The 20,988-nt window shown below is 47.4% G+C and overlaps 9 protein-coding genes across 9 annotated transcripts; 7 read left to right on the forward strand and 2 right to left on the reverse strand.

Annotated features, from left to right (window-relative positions):
- Positions 1-885: 885 nt before the first annotated feature.
- V8C40DRAFT_234342 (NAD(P)/FAD-dependent oxidoreductase) lies at positions 886-3,019 on the forward strand. Its single transcript, XM_083213595.1, has 2 exons — positions 886-1,355; positions 1,512-3,019. The coding sequence occupies exon 2, from the start codon at positions 1,549-1,551 to the stop codon at positions 2,767-2,769; it is 1,221 nt and encodes a 406-aa protein (XP_083078434.1). The 5' UTR covers positions 886-1,355; positions 1,512-1,548; the 3' UTR covers positions 2,770-3,019.
- Positions 3,020-4,251: 1,232 nt separating this feature from the next.
- On the forward strand, positions 4,252-4,671 carry V8C40DRAFT_282785 (uncharacterized protein; the record flags this gene model as incomplete). The annotated part of the gene is made up of 1 exon (XM_083221839.1): positions 4,252-4,671. The coding sequence occupies exon 1, from the start codon at positions 4,309-4,311 to the stop codon at positions 4,669-4,671; it is 363 nt and encodes a 120-aa protein (XP_083078435.1). The 5' UTR covers positions 4,252-4,308.
- Positions 4,672-6,174: 1,503 nt separating this feature from the next.
- Positions 6,175-7,221, forward strand: V8C40DRAFT_282787 (SDR family NAD(P)-dependent oxidoreductase; the record flags this gene model as incomplete). Its single annotated transcript, XM_083221840.1, has 3 exons — positions 6,175-6,348; positions 6,403-6,687; positions 6,746-7,221. The coding sequence occupies 3 exons, from the start codon at positions 6,175-6,177 to the stop codon at positions 7,187-7,189; spliced, it is 903 nt and encodes a 300-aa protein (XP_083078436.1). The 3' UTR covers positions 7,190-7,221.
- Positions 7,222-7,640: 419 nt separating this feature from the next.
- On the forward strand, positions 7,641-10,097 carry V8C40DRAFT_262059 (amidase signature domain-containing protein; the record flags this gene model as incomplete). Its single annotated transcript, XM_083219330.1, has 9 exons — positions 7,641-7,703; positions 7,779-8,164; positions 8,232-8,650; positions 8,714-8,813; positions 8,905-9,193; positions 9,259-9,374; positions 9,495-9,665; positions 9,733-9,809; positions 9,904-10,097. 9 exons carry the CDS (start codon positions 7,641-7,643, stop codon positions 10,095-10,097), a joined length of 1,815 nt encoding a protein of 604 aa, XP_083078437.1.
- A 1,018-nt stretch (positions 10,098-11,115) lies between these two features.
- V8C40DRAFT_262060 (class I adenylate-forming enzyme family protein) lies at positions 11,116-13,141 on the forward strand (the record flags this gene model as incomplete). The annotated part of the gene is made up of 5 exons (XM_083219331.1): positions 11,116-11,434; positions 11,508-12,232; positions 12,292-12,386; positions 12,459-12,580; positions 12,666-13,141. 5 exons carry the CDS (start codon positions 11,116-11,118, stop codon positions 13,139-13,141), a joined length of 1,737 nt encoding a protein of 578 aa, XP_083078438.1.
- Positions 13,142-13,500: 359 nt separating this feature from the next.
- On the reverse strand, positions 13,501-13,853 carry V8C40DRAFT_262061 (uncharacterized protein; the record flags this gene model as incomplete). Its single annotated transcript, XM_083219332.1, has 3 exons — positions 13,501-13,615; positions 13,673-13,693; positions 13,756-13,853. The coding sequence occupies 3 exons, from the start codon at positions 13,851-13,853 to the stop codon at positions 13,501-13,503; spliced, it is 234 nt and encodes a 77-aa protein (XP_083078439.1).
- Positions 13,854-17,372: 3,519 nt separating this feature from the next.
- V8C40DRAFT_262062 (killer toxin) lies at positions 17,373-17,777 on the forward strand (the record flags this gene model as incomplete). The annotated part of the gene is made up of 1 exon (XM_083219333.1): positions 17,373-17,777. The coding sequence occupies one exon, from the start codon at positions 17,373-17,375 to the stop codon at positions 17,775-17,777; it is 405 nt and encodes a 134-aa protein (XP_083078440.1).
- A 385-nt stretch (positions 17,778-18,162) lies between these two features.
- On the reverse strand, positions 18,163-19,487 carry V8C40DRAFT_282790 (uncharacterized protein; the record flags this gene model as incomplete). Its single annotated transcript, XM_083221841.1, has 1 exon — positions 18,163-19,487. The coding sequence occupies exon 1, from the start codon at positions 19,417-19,419 to the stop codon at positions 18,163-18,165; it is 1,257 nt and encodes a 418-aa protein (XP_083078441.1). The 5' UTR covers positions 19,420-19,487.
- A 389-nt stretch (positions 19,488-19,876) lies between these two features.
- On the forward strand, positions 19,877-20,986 carry V8C40DRAFT_262064 (catalase-like domain-containing protein; the record flags this gene model as incomplete). The annotated part of the gene is made up of 3 exons (XM_083219334.1): positions 19,877-19,973; positions 20,057-20,287; positions 20,400-20,986. 3 exons carry the CDS (start codon positions 19,877-19,879, stop codon positions 20,984-20,986), a joined length of 915 nt encoding a protein of 304 aa, XP_083078442.1.
- Positions 20,987-20,988: the final 2 nt, after the last annotated feature.

Below are 20,988 nucleotides of genomic sequence, written 5' to 3' on the forward strand. Positions count from 1 at the left end.
ATGATTGACAATCGGCTGGACCCCTAAAAACGGTGGGGGATATCCACGACAATGCGGGCAGCAATCTCGCTGGCAATACGTGAGTCCACGAGGCTCTTGGGAGTTTCCAGGGGGCATGAGGAGGGCAATTGGTGAATCTGCAGCTCGGGGCCCAGCGCGTTGTATACCGTTTTGGACCCCGCGGGTATCCGGCTCGGGTATCCGCCACATCGGATACCCGCCGGTTCGATTCAAGCTTATACCAGGCCCGTCCGGAGATGCAAAATCTCACCCGCACGTTCGACGCCGCATCCTTTTGCCTCGCCTCGTAAAGCTCTGTGGCTAAATTTGCAAAGAGTGGGAATGCTCTTTGGTAAGCGATTAGAAGGGATAATTATTGGCCTTTTTGCTTAGAATGACGGGGACCCCGGCTGCGAAATAGCGCATGATCATGATCGGCCCCGTATAGGAACTCTGACACTGTATGTGATGCATGGCACTAGGATACGCGAAGAAGCTGGCCTAGAAAGCAGCTCGGACAAAATAGAAGAACTTGGTTTTAAGCTCGTTCAAAGTCTCTTTCTAGTGCTTACGTGGATTGGTTGCGGTTTACGAAGAGAATAGTCCGCATAGAGTCTCTTTGCGAGATGAACAAGTTGAAAACACAAGTCGTGTCTTTTCGCACAACTCGGGTGGGCTTTGACATGAGTTCCCGCTGCTGCTTCAATATGCAAGTACCAACCTACACCCACTGTACATGATGAGCATAATGTAAGCAGCCACGCGAAACATTTCCGGAAAGGTAAAATAAAAGACTCTACGACATGCGCCTATTCTGTAGAGTATAAAGAGAGAGGTTGACAGTCTCATCGCGCGTGACAAATCTCTCCCTCCTTCTCTGTGTGTCTTACCTGCTGCAAGTTGACTCGTCTTAATCCACGTAAATGCAGCCTTCTGCAAATGCTCGCCGTCCTCTCGTCCACAATGCCGTTTATGGTTACGCCAGAGCTGCCTGACCCCCATTTTTCATTCCGCAAGCTAGCGTTATTCTTATCTTGTTGTCAAATGCTCAACTTGGCACAACCGCTACTTTCAGTGGCGATGATCCCCGGGTTGCATGGTGGAGATTGACGATTTGAATGCCCATGAAGCGGACTTGCGAAACAATGGCGGCGGCGTCAAACAGTTGTTAACGTCTTCCTTCGTCTCGGGGATTCCTGACTAAGGTGCTTTGAGTCCATCTCGTTTCAAATCGGAATCGTGACGGGATCAAGCCACCCCGGTGGCCACCCGGGTATCCGTTTTGGGAACTCGGGATAGACGACAAAGGTGGCATGGCAATGGCGGCTTTTCGATGCGCAATGCGCAACTGCGTCGTATGTTTTTTCTTCTTCTCGTAACAGGTTTTCGTGTGTTTTCGGTCTGTTTCGCCTGTCTACAATTGTGTATAAAAGGGCTAGTTGGAAGTTCTCGTTTCGTATTTCTCAAACTTAGACGCAAAACAAGCATTTGATGTTAACGCATCACATCAGACGCAACCTCGCAACTCGTCAATACAGCACAACCGCCATGGCTCAAAAGATTGTCATCATTGGCTCTGGGTTTTCCGGCCTCTATAGCGCCTTAGCCGCCAGGCGACTCATTGAGGAGAACAAAGACCGCGTCGGCAATGGCATCGACGTCGTGATGGTTGCTCCTGAGCCCAAGCTCGTCACTAGGCCGCGCCTTTACGAAGCCAACGCTGCTGGCATGTCGGCCCCGCTGAACGAACTTTTGAACGCCACGGGCGTTGGGTTTGTGCGAGGAGTTGTCGATGTGATCCGTACCAAGGACAAGCAAGTGGAGGTGGTTGATCCTACGGGTGAGCGATCGAGCATCTCGTATGATAGGCTGGTGCTGGCGGCGGGAAGTCGTGTGGTGAAGCCAAACCTCCCCGGCCTGCGCGAGCACGCCTTCAGCATCGATACTATCACCGATGCGGCAGAGCTCGAGGCCCATCTTGGACGCTTGGCGGCGCTGCCCTCGAGCCCCGAGAGAAACACCGTGGTCGTGTGTGGAGGTGGGTTCACGGGCATCGAGCTCGCCACGGAACTCCCTCGGCGCTTACGAGCAATTCTGGGGATGGCAGAGAAGGTGAGGGTCGTTGTCGTCGAGAAATCAGATGTCATTGGCCCTGATCTGGGCGAGAACCCTCGCCCGGTTATCGCTCAGGCCCTCGGCGACCTCGAGGTTGAGACTAAACTGGGCAACGCCGTGACCTCGATCGACGCTCGCGGCGTGGTTACGGCTTCAGGAGAGCGGATTGATGCCCTCACGGTCGTCTGGACTGCTGGAGTGGAGGCCACGCCCCTGACTCGACAGATTCCCGGGGACAAGGACAGGCAAGGACGGCTACTTGTCGACTCTGATCTTCGCGTCCCGTCGAGCCCCGACGTCTTCGCCACCGGCGACGCGGCTTCAGCTCTGACCGACGACAAGGGTAACCGTACGCTCATGTCGTGCCAGCACGCGATTCCGCTTGGCCGCTCCGCCGGACACAACGTTGCTGCCGATCTGCTCAAGATTCAGGGCCAGCCATACCTGCAGCCCTCGTACGGAACGTGTCTCGACCTTGGCGGCTGGGGCGCCGTCGTTTGCGATGGATGGGATCGAAAAATCTTCAAGTCAGGTGGACCGGCCAAGGAGATTAAGAACTGGATCAACACTTGCGTGATCTATCCTCCCAAGGCAACCGCAAAGGAGGCCTTTGACGCGGCTAACCCCATGGTGAATCAAATCTCGGTCCTTTGAAATCAAAGAATTACAGATTTGTAATTCATGTGCTTTTGTTTGCCCGAGCACTGTGGTTTGAAGCTGTCTAAAAGTTAGTCAAGCATTAGCAAGGAAATGTCTGCATGAGGTGCATGGCGGAGAGCGAGAAAGGGGGATGTTGGAAGGACTGATAGACTCAACTCATTCAAGTCATTGTGGCCTTTAGCGTTAGAGTGGAGCATATAGAGTAGACATTCAATAGAGATAGAGTAGAGAGAATCTGATGATGTTTGTGATTAATATTGTGTTCTTGGCGTTCGTATAGTAGTGAGCCAATACGGATCATGTGTGTCGAAGCTATACAGGCAGGGGATGATGTGGTAAGGCCCCCCCTTTGTGGTGTTGACCCCAAAAATAAAGAATAGGATTTGTCGACTTCTTCTTGCTTGACAAGTAAAGATGGATTATCGCTCATATATAACTGTTTCTTTGCCTATGGAGCAGTATGGGCCTTATAGGGTCTTTTTATTCTTTTGCTCTGGTCTTTGACTGCCTTTTGGGAATCTTTATGCTGTGGCGAAACTTGCCGTTGCCACTGTTTCCGAGGCATACGAGGTCAAGGCCCTTCATCAGGTTCCCGGTCGTATTGACTAGACAAGCCGGAGATGTCTTTTACCCCTCTTTCTTTCCAGTATTTGATATCTCCCGAGGTGCATTTTCCGCTTAGCCAATCACATAAACGAAGGATAAGCAATTATCAATCATATATATATATAAATAGTTGAACGGACTGGTTTTGGGGCTTGAAGATGGTCTTTCTATGTGGATTGTGAGCCGAGATGCTATCCGAACCGCATCAGCTCTCGAGATTCTCCTCTTAGTAGCAATTGATGGGACAGTGTCGGATTAGTCACCGGAGATCCTGGTCTCATCTTCGTTTATGAATAATCCTCTATAAATGCAAAATCAGATTGCAGTATCCGGCGTTGTCTAGGTCTTTTACTTGTCTAGACTATGTAGGTGATTTTTGAAATAAGAAGAGAACAATTGTTTCGGGCTTGAGCCTGCGATAGTGTACATGACAACTGCAGCCGTAATCCATCGAAGGCTGTAATCGAGAATACGCTGCTTTGCCCCATTTAAGATATTGTACTAACTATATAATATACTTCATAAGATATTTTATTCTATTTACTAATATAAGTATAAGCATTTATCCCTTAGGAACCTATAATATGAAATGGATCCAGGGAATAGATCACCACCAAGAATTCCCTGTACAGGACTAGTGCGCGCGTATAGAATAAGCATAGGTCCAATCAGTATCGTATCAGCAGTTACTTGGTCTATACTGAAAGGTGAGACTTGTTATGATTCCATTTACATGAAAGGTGAGACTTGCCATGATTCCATTCACATGAGGGTCGAGGATAATTTCACAAAATCTCGTTCCCTAATCTAGGAATTATAAATATCGTCGAGTGCCGGCCTGTCTCCAAGTCAAGCTGACAGCATTTAAGCATCAATCTCAATCAATCCCAAGCCACTATCACTCTATAACAATCTAAACCCTTCACGATGAAGACCACAACTTTCTTCTCGGCCACAGTCGCTGCCCTCTCAGCGCTCATCGCTCCCGCTGTTGCTGATTCGCACGCTCAGTTTGTCCTCTTTCGCGGCACAGGCTGCACCGGAAGCACCCTCACGCTAGATGAATACTTCGGCGATAATGCTGTCTCGTCCCCCTTGGGCGAAGGTTTCTCCTCGGCTAGACTCCAGAATCCCGACGGCGGCCATGCGTTCGGAGTCTGCGGTCAGGGCTTTTCATGCGGCGGAGCTCACGTCATCCTCGACACTACCAACTGCTTCCAGCTCGAACAGTCGAATGGAAACTTGATCCATATCGACAAGACCTGCGTTGACGCTGGTTGCTTCTCCTAAGCGCATATTGTTAGAATGACGCTGAGACTTATAGCGCACCGGCACGAGGGGGCCATCTCTTAACCACAAGTTATGGCGGAAGATATGAGGGTTTCACAAAAGTAGATAGAAATCAATGCAATGATCTCTTTGCATGAAGTCACTGGCTCGTCATGTTGAAAAGGTACCTCTGCACGCACACATACGCATAGCATAGGACTGCATGTAGAATCCTGATGCAGCCTCATTCATTTGACTCTCTAGACTGGTATGCAGCGTGTTGTAATCTTTCGAATTCCGTGATGTAACCGACACTTGGTAGGGTAGCTTGTAAAATATACCTTGACTTGCCATTAGAATAGTCGTCGAATTAACGGTGTTGATAACGAGGTCAGCCGTTGCAGTGTCCCGTTCACACTTACCTTTTCCCTTCCTTGCTTAATCACAGACATCGGAGATTGTATTACAGATTCAAATCATTAAATAAATACAGTAGCAACTTTCCACCTAGCGTCAGCATTTCAAGTATCGTAATGCACAGAAGGGTTAGCTGTTGTAAATAATTTGTAATAGTATTTCTTAAGTCTTGTAATAAACGCCTGTGTCTGTTGCGAAACCGGAAACGGGAAACTAGTGCTGTAATCGATCAAACTTATCGATCGAAGAGTCAGGATCATTAAGATTTGATCCATAAGCCTATTGATCGATATTATGTGAATGTAGGTAGGTAGGTAGGTATAGTGCACCTTATAGCCAAGCCTCTAGCTGCTAAAGCCGCTTCAAACAGCGGCATGCGCCAGCCAAATTCGGCGGCAGTAGCAGTGCATTCTTGATTGGATCTGTAATTATGCATATTTTTGGCTGAAATCGTATTAGCAGTTGTAATCACAGTGGCTAGCCCGTAATCATGCATACCAAGATTGTACAATAATCTGACAAATCGTAATACAACCTATTGGAAGCCGGCCTTCTCATGCAAAAGCAGCAGTTGGTCAGGTAGTTCCAATATGCTTACCGGGCTGCTGACGCTTGGTATGTGGTGATATGCATGACTACATCGCCAGATTCAATCGCAGCGTTGTATCACAACAATGTCAAGGGACAAGTAGGGAAATTACTGGCCCATTACCAAGTGATTGGCCTAGTAGTTTCACGCCATTGGTTAGATAACCCCGTTCCTGGGCTTTTCTTACGTACACTTGTTCTTTTCTGAGTATTTTCAGTTATGTTGTTTAGTGAGCTCGGAGATATTGACGGGCTCTAATACTTAATCCGGTAGATAGAAAGATACGTACATATCTGTATATATAACCAGAAACTGAACCTCATGCTTGTTTTACTCTTCAGCTTAGACTAATCTTCAGTTTATTGCAACGATCAGTGTAAGAAGCTCATAAGTGCGGCCAGTATACCGCATATATTGCCTATAACTAGACTCAAGGTAAGATAGGTCTGGCATTTCTCAGACCCGTTGATGCTGTATTAGTACGAACTAATACTATCATCTAGAAACAAAATCCTAATATGGCTGAAGATCCTCTTGTCGGCCTTGACGAGAACTTTCTCCTCTACGCCCAAGCTTTTACTAAAGAGCTGCACCGGGACGTCTATCCTTCGATAGACCCAACAAGTCCCGCATTGTCGCAAGCGGGCAAAGTCGTAATAATTACCGGTGCAAGCAAAGGACTAGGGCGAAGGGTAGGAGCTTACACCACAAATTTTGTAAAGTCTAGTTCCTGATGTGTTTTTTAGGGATTCGTGCCGTCCTTTGCCAAGGCGGGAGCTAAAGCGATTGTGCTTGTTGCCCGCAACTCTGCTCAGCTGCAAGAATCGGCGGAAGCGCTGACAAAAGAGTACCCAAACACAAAATTCTTACCTGTTACGTGCGACATCAAGGATGAGGCGTCTGTGAGGGCAGTGTTTCGACAGGTCAAGGAAGCATTTGGGACTGCCGATGTTTTGGTCAACAATGCGGGTACCCCAGACGATGTCAAGCCTATACGAGATGCCAACATTGACAATTTTTGGCACGGAGTTGTGAGAAACGAGTTCTTTTCTACCAGGTGAAATAGTTAGGAACTAACACTACTCAAAGGAAGTCAACATCAAGGGCACTCTTCTCATGACGCAAGAATTCCTCAATCTGGTGGGCACAACTAAAGAGGCCACCATTGTCAACTTGTCATCAGCCATGGCATTTGTGCCCCTACCTGGGCAGGCCAGCTATACGCTGTCTAAACTTGCGATTGCGCAGCTGTCTGCGTTTATCGCCCTGGAGAACTCCAACGTGCGAGCCGTCAGCGTCCATCCGGGAACCGTCATGACAGACCTCTTGACTCCATCCCTCCAGAAATTTGCAAAGGACGCGCCGGAGCTAGTGGGCGGATTGTCCGTCTGGCTGACGACCAAGGATGCAGCTTTCTTGAATGGTCGATATATCACTGCGAATTGGTCTGTGGATGAGCTGGTGCGCCGTCAAGCGGAGATTGTTGATGGGAAGAAGTTAGTGATTAACCATACAGGAGAACTTGCATATTAGCGCAAACAAGCATCTCGAGTCTTGAAATGATGAGATGAGGATTTAATTGATAGCATGTAAAAAATACTATAGTCAATTACCAACTACTCATGAAGCAGAGTTCTTTCGAGATTCTGCTCATCTTACCTCGCTAATTTCTCAGTATTTTGTCACAGTGCAACACGCAAACAGGGATCATAGCGCAGCCAACCAATCACGACATCCACAGTGAGACACTGTTTAAGCAGTAGAAGATGCATTTCAGTGACTGTCGTGTTCCGTGTCTCCTATTCCCTGGCATGTTTCCCTCTCACAACTGAAGTGGTGCAAACTGTCATCCAGCTGTCTTGAGTGAAAGGAGATGAGCAAATATCTGGGATGGGCGCGGCGTTTGCTCCAGAATCAGCTTCCTGATTCTCTCCAATTCTCTCTGCCGAAGCCCAACCACGCGACATCAGCGCCAGGCTTGAACATGAAGAATCTCTTCACCGTCGTCATAGCGGGCTCCCAGTATTTGCTTCATCCTCAGAAACTGGTATGATCCGACGTGTCCGTCAATTGCAAGTCGTCAAAATTCACTGGATTTTAACATTGGATGGCTATTGTTTAGGGCACGATTGAGGAGACCATCAATCCCGATGCGCTTATTCCCGTCACTCTCCTCACGACAACTGAGATCAATACGGATCTGGAGGGTATCCTGCAGTTATTTGCAACAGTAGACGATGTCTTTCAGCCTGACTTTGGTGGCATTCTGGTAGAGAAGCCTGAGAAGAACAAGACGATTGGGTTTGTCCCAAATCCAGCACCCCGCAGCAGAGCTCTGTTCAGTTTGCAGCGGCCCGAGGTTGAGGCTGCTGCTTTTGAAGATTTGCCTTCGGGTCCGTATTTTCTCCATGGGCCAAATCTTTACCAGGCATGGAGACTGTACGATGATTTCTTGGATGCATTTACCTTTGGGGTGATTCCTAATAGTATCAATGGTTCTGACGACGGGTATGTATTGCTCAACTGGTGCAATAGGGTCAATTGCCATGGCAGGTTCGTCTGACGCAAAATTCAGATTCGAAGCGCTCTCATCGCTCTCTGATAACGGTTCATCGAAGTCGATTGCAGTGCCATCTCGACTCTACCATGCTGCACCGTCAATTCGAAAGCCGCTATCTGGAGTCCGCATTTCCATCACTGACGCCGCATCGCTGAAAGGTGTGCAGACAACTCTGTCGAGCCGATCTTGGTCTCAGTTGTATGGCACCGAAGCTTCTGAGACGGCAGAATTCGTCCAGAAACTAATTGACATGGGCGCCATAATCGTGGGCAAGACCAAATCATCGCAGCTAGATTCAGGGAGAGAATGGGTAGATGTGGCGGCTCCGTGGAATCCAAGAGGTGATGGCTACCAAGATTCTGGTGGAAGCGGCGCTGGTGCCGGAGCAAGTGTTGGCGGCTATGACTGGATGGAATATGCCATTGCGAAAGACTGTGAGTGCTCTGATACTCTTATCGTTGATGAGGATATGTGAAGTTTGCTGATTATGAGCCTAGCTTTTGAGGGAGTCCGTGAGCAAGCGCGTGTTCATGGTGTTTACTCCATCAGAGCCTCTGCTCAGACTGCATCTCTGCAAGGATGGAGAAATGATTCGCAGTAAGCCTTGAGAGATGAATATTTTGGGACAATATTTCTTTCTTTCCTTTTGTGTGAGCGTTGAGACTAATTACCTGTCATTACTGCATAGGAATTATGCTGCAATTGGCTTGCTGAATCGCAACTTACACCACCTGCTCAGTCTTGCTCAGCTAACATTGAACACGTCAAACGCGAACATGCCATTTCCAAAGCGCATCATATATCCTTTGGATTTTGCTCCAACCATTGAAAGTGACCAATCTCAAGACGATAAATTTGTCGCCATGTTGGAGCATTTCCTTAAAGTCAAAGCTGACAAAATGCGCTTATCCGATGCTTGGGACGCGCATCCGCCGGAGGAAGCCAATGGGCAAACCTTTGAAGAATATATGAAAGAGGTGTGTAAGAAATTTGCCAAGCATTATTTTCTCCGATCTCCCGTCACCTGCTGAATATGACGCAGGCTCCCTTTAGCTCCTTTTGCTCTGATTTTTATCATGAGTATGAGGACTTCCGCAGTGATTACAAAAACAAGTTTGGCCGCGAACCCTACGTTGAGGCGACACCTCGTTTTAGATGGTAAGTAGTAAGCTCACTGCATATATGCACTACAAATCCATGATCCAGGACTTGGACGGGCATGAATGCAGTAAGCAGGTGAAGAGTGTGGGTGAAGTAATGCTAATCACCGGCTATCAGGGGCATCGGCGAACACGAATCGAAGCAAGACTACACCAACCACCACGAGCGCATCGAGGTGTTCAAGAAATGGTTTGGCGACAACATCATGTCGACGCTCGGGGATTCGGAGACTATCATGGTCCTCCCCTTCGGCCCTCATACAGTGCAGTATCGCGATGACTTACCACGGTGGGTTGATGACATGGTTTCTGTATATTACTTGCAGGATTCAGTGCATGCAGCTAACATCATCTAGACCGCCGACCAGAATCGACGGCATTGGCCCCGAAGTCCTCGCGCCTCTTTTAGGACTGCCGCATCTTGTTATTCCCTGTGAGCTTCTTCTCGAACACCTTGGCGTCATCTCCCCCATTGTCGTCCTTCCCCTTTGAGCAACGCTGTACTGACGAGACGATAAACATCATAGTCGCACAGACATCCTACCACTCGCGAGTAACCGATAAAAGCGAGAGCCGTCCGTTTACTGGCTCTATCATGGGGCCTCATGGAAGCGACATCATGATCCTTCAGCTAGCTAAGGCGGCATTAGGACGTGCGGAATGGCGGTCGCGGGTTGATACTGGGCGTTGGGCGTTTCCTCAAGGGTATGAACCGGAATGAAAAGCGCAAGATAAAGCATAGAGATAGAAAACGGCTGTCTACACGTGTTTGGTCATGGGTTCCCGGCTAGTTTAGACGCACGGGTCCGCTAAGATGCTGTGCGATGCGATAGATCGGAAGCGAATTGGCACGTTTGAGGCGCTCAGCTGGGCTTTGACACGCTTCGCTATGCAACAGGGGCTTCGGATGTCTTGTTGCTCGTTCCATGGATGCGGGGATTGTGAGGCTGCCGCGATACCGTATTCGAGCCTGGCCGAGCGCCACAATATGTGGTTAAATGCGCAATCTCTCCACCGGGTGACGCTTGTTAGTTGTTGAGTTTGAGACAGTTTTCGGCGTTGATGAGGATATCCAGACACTAGAGCTTGTGCGGAGAAGAGAGCCCACAGCCTGTAGAGACAATAGCCATGGGCTAAGATGAGACATCCGAGACTTGGGGGCGTCTGGATCGTGTCACCGGCGATCGACGACGATTCGTCTGTCGGCCGAAGCCGGGCTAACGAGCGGACGGAAGTTGTGGACACGAGCCGCGGGCGGCTCCAGCACAGCAGTCCCAACCCTGCCAGGATGGAAGCCTACCTTAGTTGCATTGCATGGTGCAAGGATGAGGCAAGCAAACAACCAGCCCTTCGGTCGCTCTCCGTTGTCCGATGACCCTGCTCTGGAAGCTGTTGTTGGGTTGGGTGGGAGATATTAGAGAGAGCATTGACGATAGAGAGAAGAGCATTGGATGATAAATTCTAGGGCATCGGCTTGGCTGTTTGCTAGATGCATTGGCCTCTCTGCTGCTACTTATATCGGCGGCTGGCGCTGTCTTTGCACATGTTCTCATTCCAAGTCCCGCAGGGTTGACATCATTCCTCTCATTTATTCCATTAATATCAAAAGTACGCACTGGATGATATTTGACGATAACTGCTTTATATGAAAGTGCAATTACAAACAACCAGGAGAACTAAACACAAAACTGTCCTAGCATTGAAGCTACTACATCGGCTTCTCCCGCAAAACCGCAGCCATGGCAGTTGGATCTGCCAGGGAAAAGTTCCCCAATGACCTCCTCCTAGTCCAGTTCCTTCGCTCCGCCAAGAGATGCGCCAACCAAAGACCCTATATCCATGACCATTTTGGGTATGAAAAGAGCTTTGAGGAGCTCATCGCAGACATTTTGCGCATGCGCGACCTTATGCGACAGCAATTGCCGGCGTCTGCATTCAACGAACGAGGCGTCTTTAAAGATGAAGCACCTTACGTTGCCGTGCTGACAAGGAGCGGCTATGAGTTTATCGTTGCCTTTTTTGCGACTCGAGTGCTGGGAGGAGCACCCATTCCCTTTGGTACGTAGTAAGACAACATTGGAGTTACTGCCAGGAAGAGTCTAAGCTAATCAATTGTGATGACTTTCTCCAGGATCTGGCATTCTCCCGGAAGAGGCCCGATACTTTGTCAATAGCTCCAAAGCGACATGTATACTCGCGGGAAAGGATTGCTACGAGAAAGCCGAGCGAATTGCCTCCATCTCCAACGGCCCGACCGATTCCAAGACTATATCTATACCCATTGTGTGCGACTCCGAGCCCGTAAAAGAGATTGACGTTACCATCGATGAGACGCTCAACATGGATCCTCGGGGGCCGGGTCTGGTAATTTTCACATCTGGCACCACCGGGCCTCCAAAGGGTGCTGTTTTGCCTAGAATCTGCATGGTCTTTCAACCGGATGCGCCTGCAAACTGCCAGACTGTTTGCTTCCGCCCTCCCCACTGGCTTGGTGGTGCCATCAGCCTGGTTGAGCCCATGCTCACGGGCAAGCAGGTTCACATACTTCGGGAGCGAGCCGGCGTAGAGAACATCTGGAAAGTCTTCCGCAACAACCAGATCACGGGAACAGGATTTACGCCTGGCGTCCTGCGCGAGATGAAGGAGTGGCTGGAGATTCAGAGTGAAGACGAGCAGGAAGAGTATCTCAAGGCGTTTAAGAGGATTGGTGTGATTCATTGCGCTGGCGCTATGGTCTCACCGTCAGTGTTAAAATTCTGGAAGAGCAGAACGGGATTGATCTTCAACAATGTTTATGGATCAACAGAAGTTGGAGGGCTTGCAACCTTCAAGTGTCTTGATGGCACAGAGCGATCGGTATGCTTTGCAATGGGGTTTCTTCTAGTGTGGTCAATAAACTAACTAATAGTTTACAGGATGCAATCGGCGTCGCATTTCCAGGCATCAAAGTCAAACTCGCCGATGGGGACCATGGAGAGATTTGCGTCAAGAGCCCATTTATGCTAACACAGTGAGTTGTATTAAACAAGCTGCCTGCCTAACTTTTAAGGGAAAAGAAACACTGCTAACGAAGCTTTCAAAGCTATATTGGTGACGAGGAAAAAACAAAAGCTGCATTTGACGACGAGGGGTATTTCAAAACGGGAGACTTTGCTGAGCTAAAAGACGGGGAATACGTTTTCTCTGGCCGCGCCAACACCGACTGTATGACCTTTTCCCACAGATTACTCCTTCTCTATTCAAACCTCTTTTCCTATGGATCCCTAGTTGCTGATTAGTATCTTCCTAGACATCTTGTTTCGCCACTATCGCATTCCTAGCGTCCAGGTAGAGGTCGCACTTACAGCTCTCCCTTATGTGACCGAAGCCTGCGTCCTAGGCGTGCCGGATCACGAAGCAAAACAAATATGCGCCGCCGTCGTACGCCTCACTCGCGAGCAGGAGAAGTTGCAGAGCAGACATGGCGAACGAATCATCGACCTAGCCCGCCTTCGTGCCGACATGAACGAGACGTTGCCGAAGTATATGCTTCCCGTGCTGGTCAAGATCCTTGGCCCTGGAGAAGAGATGCCGCAGACGGTGTCACATAAGCCTATCAAAAACCAAATCATTAAGAAATGCTTTGGAGTGGAGAAATCGTGGTCTGCTGAGAATTCCATCCCTGGGGTGGAGTATTGGGGAAGCATGCCTGCTCCGGAAGAGGCAGACACGAAGTTGTGGGATTGGCTTGGCTTACAACGAGCTAATTTCAAGGCCGAGGCGTAAGAAACCGAAAACAAGAACAAGCACAAAAACAAAAACAGAAAAGAAAAGACAAACGACAAAGAAAAGAAAGAAAGAAAAAAGAAATATGTCGCATGGTCCCGCCATGCGACCAAGAGCCCGAAGATGGGGTGGTCTGTTGCAGCTTCAATGACTCTGGTGTTGGTATCTGTATATGTGTCCGAGCATATGTATGATGGCGCATTTGGTGATTTACGACTGTTGTATCGTTAGCTTCAATCCCCGGCAGGTATATGTATGTTTTGAGATGATGATGATAAGATGATATGACGACATGATCGATCAGACTTACATGAATTAAAGGTGTTCCGGATGCATGTAATCAATCGCGAGCTAGTTTCCTAAAGCCTTTGGTTCTTGTCGTTCCTATCCTTGGCTTTCTTCTCCCAGTCCCAGGTTTCGTGCCTGTGGGCGGTTTTCAAATATTCGGTCATGGCGTATGACTGAGCGGTTCTGCTGTCTTCGTGATCAGAAATGCCACGTCTTGGTGTGATATCCGGATCAAAATCCTACCTTGATTGTCCTTGACCTTGTCTGTACAGTCGCATAATTAGCAATGTCGCGCTTTTAGCGTCCGATGTTGGTCCTGATCTTACCTTGTCGATCCCTGGCCCTGGCCTTGGCCATATCCGTTGGCGGGTCGGGTGCTAGAGCCCTGTCTCGGGGCATAGTTGGAAGGAGCTCGCCCAGACATGATTACTGAAAAGAGTAGAGAAACTTTGTGTTGAACAATACAGTAGGTCAAACAGCTGAGAGTGTTGGTTCAATGAAAGGCCGTATCCAGCTGTTGGATCAACGATTCGAGTCTTATCTTGGCGTTTATTGGATTGGTTGGTGGTAACTCAGTAAACTATGAGCAATGCTTGAAGAGAAAGATTGATATCTTTTATATTTTAACAGGCCTGGTTTCATAGGCATGATGGCTTTAATATTCTAGATCTGAACTATTTCTATTCACACCCCCTTGAGGCCTCACGAACATCATGACCATGGCCTAGAGCATTCTTTCCACTTGATCAGTGCAGGTGATACATTCAATTTGTTTAAAGTCTTTTTTCATCGTTTGTGTGCCAATAGTGAAGTGAGTACTACCTAGAGACAGGAACGACCTCGGGCGGTGCAGGGGCTTCGCGGAAACTCTACTATTATCCATGGATGTGTTTTCAAGGCGAAAGCGCTAGGGAACCTGCGCTTACTCTTTTTAACACTATACTCGACTATGTCTCGGTGTGTTTTTGGCCTTGAGTGCCGATCTTTAAGTCGGTGTGTAAGGTGAGGGTAGCGGTGAAGATGAAAAGAGTATCATCCGAGTATTACTTTCCCGTCACCTGCTGCTTGCTTTACGCCTGGCAACGAAAAATGTGGCTGTGAATTCGTCATGGATGATTGAACCCGGCTGTCGTTCGTATGCGTGCCTGGCCAAGTGCAACCTCATCTCCACCTCCATTCAGGTACCCGGGCGGCGAATTCTTTAAGGTGGGTGGAAAAAATAAAGAATTCGTTATTAGATTAGTTCCAGAAGCCAGAAGCCAAACGTCATAAGCCACACTTTGGGTGCCTGGCGCTGAATTGTGAGGTGAACCTGGTAGCAACGCCCCATTTCCACCAGGCTGCCACCACGAGGCGTTCGACAAGTGCCATAAGGCGTCTGACAAGGCGTGCCGGCTATTTGTTCGAGACACGCACTCAGAATTCTGGAATGACGGCTTTGGGAGGCCTTTGGACTATCGTTTGAGTAAATTGTTTTTTTTCTTACGTAGGCTCATTCATGAATATTGCCGTCATACAAAAAGTGGGCGGCCGTAAGATGACCGTGTATCCATGTGTGCCAGCCCAACTGCCTGGCGTCTCGAATTCACCAAAACTCAACATTTGTAACCGCATATTCCCAAATTTTTCATTCTAAAGGATTTTATGAATATATACTAATGTCTAGTGTGTCACACGAAGCGCAAAACTCCACATCCCGATGCATCGGCAATCAATGCATGCACACAGATTCGCGTGAGACACCCATAACGTGACATCCCAATCATAACAGTCAAGCGAAGTAACCTAAGCATATCATTTATACACCTGGGTAGAAGCTATTACTAGATATGGATGTTTAGGTATGCCGGCAACCATCCATCATGGTACGGATAGCATACACTCATTTCGCAGCACAAAGTGATACATACATGTCAAAGATTCATGGGCAACCGGTCGATGTCATATATTTATTTAGATAATTGCCACAGCCTTGCCCCGCGCCCAGCATTTAACCTATACCCGATCTCCGATCTCGTTAGGGCTATCTCTGGGGCGAACTTCTCCCCAGGCTTGGAACGTTACTGCCAGATCGATCAGGTATCTATCTAGAGGGGCAAAATATATTTTCTAATATGAGTAATGAGCTTGGGATCGTATGGTAGAAAGGCTCGGGATGGCGTTGAAGAATTGCCCAATTAACAACTGCTAGACAGTGTACGAAATAGACCTTAGATATAAGCGTATATATAAATACTTTTCTGGAACTGTATGTAATAATATAGGGTAGCCTTTGAGTTTAGTCCAAAAAGTCATCAATTATGGATTTTCAATCTGCAAAGGCAGAAAAACATTCCAGGGTTATAATACCTGCTCAGGTCTGCGCGCCTATGATAACATTACATTAATTAAATTTATTCACCATTCATCTCAACTGACAACGATATGTCTTAATCACCAGAAATTTGAACTCAATGGGAGTGAATGACCGCGAATCACAATTTTTGTGCAACGTTGAACAACTTGGTGTTTGTCCATTGAAAGGTATAGAATGAGTGAAGCGGATATACATCGACTACAGTTAGACAGCTATTGTCTCTTTAGGACGAGAAACACATGATGCAAAGAACTGTTGTAGTCGTGTGCATTCACCAATACAGAATTGCAGCTTTTCCATCTACGACACCAATTTGGTGCATCAAGACGGTGATATATTATCTTCTGACGAATCATCCACTTCACACTATCAATTATTAGCAGAAGACGAACATGGGAATAGAGGTGATAGAGCTGCTTAAGTGACTCCCTATCGTGGGCGAAAGTGACAAGATGCACAACTTACCTACCTTGGCCTTCTACCATGATTCCAAGTGCAGCTCATGCATCTCAATGCTCGACCAGAGACTGTACTCTAGACTTCATCTCATTTGATCGACATCTAAGCCTCAGGGGCAGATTCCGCATTATACGACATGTCATTGCGCTACAGTATCACAACCACATCAGACTCTCCCTCACTTCTGTAATGGTGCTAGTGCTTATAAAGGGATAACGATGTTGACTTAACATTGCAACCCAAGAGGGAAATCCTTGTGTCCATCATGCACTCTCGCAAAGACTTACGTCCGCAAATACTCATCTCGAAAAAATGGGATTTGTATCTTTGGGTCTTTATTTCCGGTTCGGGTCGTCGCTGTTGAGTGCATGGTCTTCTCACGGCGGTGCCTAACATGGACCCTCTTTGTTCGGCTTACTACTTACTTGGTAGATATGACAGAGGTATGGACTACCTAGCATTCAAATTACTATAGAGATGGCACGATACGCATAAGGTTCTAAACAACCAGCTCACTTGATAAAAGAAAAAAACTCTTTTGCAAAACAATCAAGAGTTTCCAAAAAGCTATGAAGACTTGTAATAAATGGAGAGTTGTCCACATATCTCGACTATTCGTCGTATGAGGTAATGAAAACGGTAACCCCCTGATGGTAAATGTCATATATAGACACTCTGACCGCAAGTATGTGTCTCTGATCATTAATCGATACTATAACTCTTCCTGCCCCATGCGATATTGTCTGACGTGGTACATGTGCTTATGATGTATGATTTGATCGGTTGTCGTTCAGCGAATATGGCTAGCATGGGCAACAACTGCTTGGGGATGAAAGCGGTCGGAGCTTACACTTATTATTAATTGAGAGCGGGTTAGCAAGTCTTGCAATAGTCGTGTAATCGAAGAAACAGATATAAATACAGAGTTGATACCCCTTCTCCATCTTCAAATTGCCAGTCTTCACAAACAAACAGCTTTGAGCATCATCGCAACCTTACCACCACCAACCTTTTACTTCAGTCTCTTGTCTCTCCAACTTGAAATCACCAGCACAAGTGCGTTATATTCTTTAAAATTACTCTTTGTATCGATGTGAAACACGGGTCTTAACTTATTCAATATGTAGAATGCAACTCACTCAGGGCATCGTCATCGCAGCTTTGGCTGCTGGAGCCATGGCAGAGGGTATCAACTGTAACGGAAGCTCGCAATGTGGCAACACCGGAGGCCGCACTACGGATATCCTTAACTCTGTCCAAGGCATCAACACCGGCCGCACGTACCAGAACGGTGAACACATTGCTTGCTGGGAATCTTCCCTTGGAACTGGTATCTGCGCTTTCCTCCAGGGCACTGGTGGAATCACCGGAGACCTGATTAAGGAGCTTGTGCAAGACATTGTCAATCATGGTTGCACTGTTTGCGGAAGTGTTCCTGTGTTTTTCAACAGCGGAGATAACAACATTAACGACCATGGCGAGCTCACCATTAACTATGTTGGTTCTACTGGCGGCTGCAATGGGCTTTGCTAAGGGGTCACATTGTCAACTCGCAGAGCATTTTGACAAGGGGACCTTGATCAGACTGACTCAGGACGCTGCTTGGAATACATGAATGTAGCTTAAGCCCTATAGCAGATAGTGCCCTCCCTCATTCTCTTAGCTATTGTTATATTTTATACTATCTCATATTATCTCTCTGATGACCCCTCTCACTACGTATCTATACCTGTAATCACGAGATCTTGCATGAAACAAGTTTAATGAGATGGTCTTACAATGTTTCTATATCTTAGAGAAGTCTTCAACAAATTATACTATTGAATGTAGACAATGAAGTAAGCGTACAAAATCTCTGACCATCCGACCTAGCGGCTATCCTTTACTATATACATCTTACTGGATCATTCGTGCGTATTCATGAGAAACTAATGGCCTCCTTGACTGCTAAAACAAATCCTCCAATGCCCAGAAGACTCCTGTTGACCAGATAATTCAGACCAGTCGCATGACCCATGTCTATCCTTTGATGTGATTCTTTCAGCACTTTGTTGGCCCGTGGCACACTAATAGCATCATAGGCCTTGACCGCTTCTGCCAGAGACTTGGCCTTGCACAATTGCATTGAGAGATCCCAGCCGTCTTTGAGTGCAAGACTAGCTCCATATCCGGAAAATGGGCTAACAGCGTGATTGCTGTCTCCGATGAAGATGACTGATCCTAGAGAGAGGTCATGACTGAAAGGTTGTTTATCTCGAGCAGCTAGTCGAGACACGTCTCTCGGATCTGTAGCGTCGAGGATGCTCTGGAATGGTTCGGGAAATTCTTTTCCAAACTCTTTGCATTCATCTATAACTTTTTGCGCATCTTCGAGGCCACTGAGTTTCAAGGGCTCTTCAATGGTTGGTGCACGATAACTCATGCCCCAAGCCACGCTTGTTTCATCATATGGCGACAAGAAACAAGCCATGCCTTTGCCCGCAGAAAGCAACATTCCCCAGTTCTTATCAACAGGCTGTTGTATGCCATTTGGGAAAACAGCTAGTCCGCCTTTCTGCATAACTCCAGCGTATTGCAGCGTATCATCGGGTCGGAGTTTTGATCTAATTTTGCTAGCAGCTCCATCGGCAACGATGAGGAGGTCACACTCAGTGGTTGATTTGTCTGCTGATATATGGTCTCCTGAGAGCGTAACTAGCATCTTCCCATTTGGAAGTTTCTCTGCATCCAAACATGCAGTATTCCATTTAATGTAGCCGGGTCCAACAGCGCTGGTTAAGACCTTTCGGAGGTTCTTCCTTGCAATTCGGATTCCTGCAGTAGGAAGACCAGCTACCGGCTTGAACTTCATGCTTAACAGCTCATTCCATGAGTTGTTCCACACCTTGAAGACAAATTGATTCCCTAGTCCTTGAGTGGCGTGGTTGAGGACCTCATCCAATATTCCGAGATCGCGAGCTGCATAGAGGCCGCCGGTCTCGTCGAAGCCAGCTAGAGACAAACTGTATCCTTCTCGCCCAGGAGGTACAGCATCGGAATCACGCTCATAAATAACAATGTGTGGAGGCTCTAGACTAGCAGGCCAGAGTTGTCGAATCGCGAGAGTGAAAGAGAGGCCTGAAATGCCGGCACCTGCAATGATAATCTTTTTGCCAGACAGAAATTGTGCGTCCATTTTGCTTGATTTATTCTTGAATGATCTATATTCAAATTTCTGAATCAATTGATTTCATCCATTGTCTCTTTATACACAGTTTTGTTCTTGGTGGTTTCAGATCCAAACTCGCTGTTTCGCAAGCCCGAGAGCCGAAAGAGCATAAACGATCATGATTCGCTGACGAGTTGCTGACGAATCGACACCGCCGCATAAAATTGTCGCTGAAGAGAGAAGTCCGAAGGCCGAAGGCATCGATTTCGCTTGATGTTGGTGAAATTCGGTGGACATTGTGGATGAGGAAAGTAGAAGAGAAAATATTACGTCCTTCATTCCATGTACTCAAAGTTAGAAGTATATATATGAACAGGCTAGAAGTTTGTGTTAATTAGTTGTGGACTCTGTCGTAATTCGCTATTTTTACCATTAAACTTATCAGTATACTACAAAAGCCTAATTTTGTTTGTAAAATCACATCATGCCTCTCCCAACGGACCCTACAGTTGCAGATGTTGGCAAAAAGCTTGCTGAGACGCTACGGTCGCTTTCTGGACCTCGTCCAGGCATTCGCCCGGGTAAGATTCTCACGGTGGCTGATGCATGGCTTCTGATGGAAGGGTTATTGGCTCCCTATACTAATAAGTACAATAATGTGAAGGCCATGCAAAAGGAATTCTCCTCAAAGGTGTTTTTATACCCTCACCACAAGCAAAGATGCTCTCAAAGGCTCAGCACTTTAATGAATCCTCGACTCCTGTGATCACCCGTTTTTCTTCGTCGACAGGAAATCCCGATATCCCAGACTCAGACCCACGCAGTAATCCTCGTGGTCTCGCTATTCGCTTTCAACTAGCCGAGACGCCACGCCGTCTACATACTGATATTATTGGTATGTCTAAGAATCCCCCCTTGATGCTAAATCCATAGCGTTGGCCCTAAAAGTGAGACGAAAAGAAGTTAACATGCAAGTGGTTTTCTGGATGTTCTAGCCCATAGTATAGATGGTACTCCTGGCAGTAACGGCGAGGAGGCGCTTGAATTCTTCACTGCCTTGAAGAATGGCACCATCACTGAGTATGTCAAGGATCATCCTAAGGCGGCTCGTTTTGTACAGCTACCAAGGCCATTTCCAGCAAGTTTTGCACACCAGAGGCACTTTGTAGTCAATACCTTCAAATTCGTTGCTGCTTCTGGGGAGGAGACTTTCGTTCGATACCGAATCGAGCCAGTGTTAGGGGTGCAAGAACTGAGTGCCGAGGAGGCGGCTGCCGAAGGCCCCAACTACCTCTACGATGGGATCGTAAAAATGCTGGACAAAGGACCAGTTCAGTTCAAGCTGACGGCCCAGATAGCAGAGGAAGGAGACATAACAAGTGATCCCTTGGTCAAGTGGCCAGAGACAAGGAAGGTGATAGAGCTGGGAACCATTAGTCTGGTAGACGTATTGAACGACAATGCGGCACAACAGAAGTATATCATTTTCGATCCTATCCCAAGAATAGATGGCGTTGAAGCGTCCGATGACCAACTGCTTCAGTACAGAGCGGGAGCATATCTAATTAGTGGACTAGAACATAGAAATGCATAGAC

Source organism: Trichoderma camerunense, assembly GCF_050948025.1.
Source record: "Trichoderma camerunense strain CBS 138272 chromosome Unknown V8C40scaffold_2, whole genome shotgun sequence".
Lineage (NCBI taxonomy): Eukaryota > Fungi > Ascomycota > Sordariomycetes > Hypocreales > Hypocreaceae > Trichoderma > Trichoderma camerunense.

Coding starts and splice junctions, on each gene's coding strand:
- V8C40DRAFT_234342 (XM_083213595.1), top strand. CDS start 1,549: ATGGCTCAAAAGATTGTCATCATTGGCTCTGGGTTTTCCGGCCTCTAT.